The 2908-nt window shown below is 44.3% G+C and overlaps 1 protein-coding gene across 1 annotated transcript in view; it reads left to right on the plus strand.

Annotated features, from left to right (window-relative positions):
* The window catches only part of LOC107598117 (potassium voltage-gated channel subfamily A member 2), a 3940-nt gene extending 1294 nt beyond the window's left edge, over positions 1-2646 (plus strand). The window contains exon 2 of the mRNA XM_016289383.1: positions 5-2646. Coding sequence (XP_016144869.1) covers positions 23-1504 — 1482 coding nt within the window. The 5' untranslated portion in view covers positions 5-22 and the 3' untranslated portion in view covers positions 1505-2646. The remainder of the gene's footprint in view (positions 1-4) is intronic.
* The last annotated feature ends 262 nt before the right edge of the window (positions 2647-2908 follow it).

The raw sequence follows: 2908 nt of genomic DNA on the forward strand, positions 1-2908 counted from the left end.
GCAGGTTGCATTCATTCACAGCATGACTGTTGCCACAGGCGACCCAGTTGATGAAGCCGCAGCTCTCCCGGGTCAGCCACAGGACACGTATGACCCGGAACCAGACCATGAGTGCTGCGAAAGGGTGGTCATTAACATCTCTGGCCTGCGCTTTGAGACGCAGCTCAAAACTCTGTCTCAGTTCCCAGAGACATTGCTTGGGGACCCCAAAAAGAGAATGCGCTATTTTGACCCTCTGAGGAATGAGTACTTTTTTGACAGGAACCGCCCAAGTTTTGATGCCATTCTGTATTACTACCAGTCAGGTGGCAGGCTGCGGAGGCCTGTCAATGTGACATTGGATATTTTTTCTGAGGAGATACGTTTTTATGAGCTCGGGGAAGAAGCCATCGAGATGTTCAGGGAGGATGAAGGATTTATTAAGGAAGAGGAGAAACTCCTGCCAGAAAATGAGTTTCAGAGGCAGGTGTGGCTGCTCTTTGAGTATCCTGAAAGTTCAGGGCCTGCCCGGATTATTGCCATCATTTCCGTCATGGTCATCCTCATATCTATAGTCAGTTTTTGCCTGGAGACACTTCCAGTTTTTCGCAGTGAGGACCTGGACACGCATATTCCCATGGGCTCCAACTCAACAAATAGTTACACCTCCTCCTACTTTACTGACCCTTTCTTCATCCTGGAGACCCTTTGCATCATATGGTTCTCCTTCGAGTTCCTGGTGCGGTTCTTTGCGTGTCCCAGCAAAGCAGGCTTCTTTGTCAATATAATGAACATCATTGATATTGTGGCTATAATACCTTACTTTATCACGTTGGGCACAGAGCTAGCAGAGAAGCCAGAGGATGGCCAGCAAGGGCAGCAAGCCATGTCACTTGCCATTTTGAGGGTCATCAGATTAGTACGAGTCTTCAGGATCTTCAAACTGTCCCGGCACTCGAAAGGGTTGCAGATTCTCGGGCAAACGCTCAAGGCCAGCATGAGGGAGCTAGGGCTGCTTATCTTCTTTCTCTTCATTGGCGTCATCCTCTTTTCGAGTGCCGTCTTCTTCGCAGAGGCAGACGAGGCTGACTCGCAGTTTATTAGCATCCCCGATGCCTTCTGGTGGGCAGTGGTCACAATGACGACAGTAGGGTATGGTGACATGGTTCCAACTACAATCGGTGGCAAAATTGTGGGTTCCTTGTGTGCTATCGCTGGTGTGCTGACCATTGCCTTGCCCGTGCCTGTCATAGTCTCAAACTTCAACTACTTCTACCATCGAGAGACAGAAGGCGAGGAACAGGCCCAGTACCTTAACGTGACCAGCGTCCCCAAGATAGATTCCTCAGAGGACCTGAAAAAGAGCCGCAGCGGGTCAATCATGAGCAAGTCTGACTACATGGAAATTCAAGAAGCTGTTAACAACAGCAACGAGGACTTTCGAGAGGAGAACATCAAGACCGGCAACTGCACCCTAAACAACACTAACTATGTTAACATCACCAAAATGCTTACAGATGTATAACTGCTTTGATCAGCCTTGTCGAAGAAGGTGAGATAAAGTAGGGGAGTGCAAAACCCAGTTTTGAAGGCTTCAGACGCCTCGTGTAAGAGTTTCAAGACGGGAGGACTTGAACGCGTCCATTTGAGAGAAGGATCAGTAAAGAAGACCTGTCCTTCATTACATCCCCATTCCCTGTCGCAAGTTCTGGAAAACTTGTTGTTTTGCATCCTTGTGTTCAGTGTCTGCATGGAGTTTGTCTTTTCTGTGTGACTGTTCTAGTAGTCGTTCTGCTTGCAACAGTAGCCAAATTGTAGCCTAACCAATATATACAAGCGTAGCATAGAGGGACCAATTCCTGACTCCCATTCCCCCATTCACTGCCAACCTGAGGACCCCTTGAGTCTTTTTCGAGTGTATTTGTACCTTAAAAGAACAACAATTTTGTCACTCCAAATTGATCAGTGGCTTTAAAACATGAAGGAGTTAACATATTTGTGAAGAATCATCATGGAGGATGTATTTCTCTGTGAATGCACAAATGCTGCCTGTCCTGCCAGCCACAACGGCTAAAAATATAACATTCCATCTTGTGACGGAGAAATACATGCATGACCAATCTTGGGGGCCTGGAAAGCCGGTTAAATATCTATGACCATTTTCCCTCTTTTGCTGCCAATGTTAAACGTTACTAAGAGTAAACAGACCTGAAAGTGGAGCGGAGATTGTTTTGAAGTTGCCCATTTTTCCATCGTCGTCATTCCACTATACTGCATGAGCAGCTGCCCTCCATTGCATCATTTCCTCCCGTCACTTACTTTTCCCAGCATTGTAAACTTCCAAGCATTCCATGTGTATGATAAATGTCTTTTGTAACGAACATCTACCACTACAAGCACCTGACGAGGGGTTGAAAGAGTGTAGATATTTTACTGTGACATTGCAGCCAACAACAGCAAAACACTAGCTTACTAAGTCAGGTCACCAAAGATGAAGTTCACTGCCGCTATTTATTGCATTTTTATGTTGTTTTTACATTTTTGTGCCATTTCATGGTGCATCCTGCTCATAATATGATGCTGGAGAATTTGGATAAATCTTGTATGAAATTGATGCTTCCTTGAATAGCTTTTGTAAGAGATAGGAAATATTCTACTACTTTTGTGATGCATGTCTGGTACACAGTCCTTGTAGCATGCATGTAGTAAGAATGATACTTACAAAATTAGAAATAAGTATTCATATCTTTATCAATATAAATATTTTTCTCTGTGAGATTAACAGTATGTGCAATATTATAAATGCTTGTTTTTTTTAAGGTTACAAGATTTTGCAAATAGTTTTCTATGTTAGTAGGCTTAATATATTAGTTATAGTGTAATAGCCCACTTTCACGGTCGAATGCCATCAAGGTTGTTCATTTCGTAG

The sequence above is a fragment of the Sinocyclocheilus grahami genome, unplaced genomic scaffold, assembly GCF_001515645.1.
Source record: "Sinocyclocheilus grahami isolate Dianchi unplaced genomic scaffold, SAMN03320097.WGS_v1.1 scaffold245.1, whole genome shotgun sequence".
NCBI lineage: Eukaryota > Metazoa > Chordata > Actinopteri > Cypriniformes > Cyprinidae > Sinocyclocheilus > Sinocyclocheilus grahami.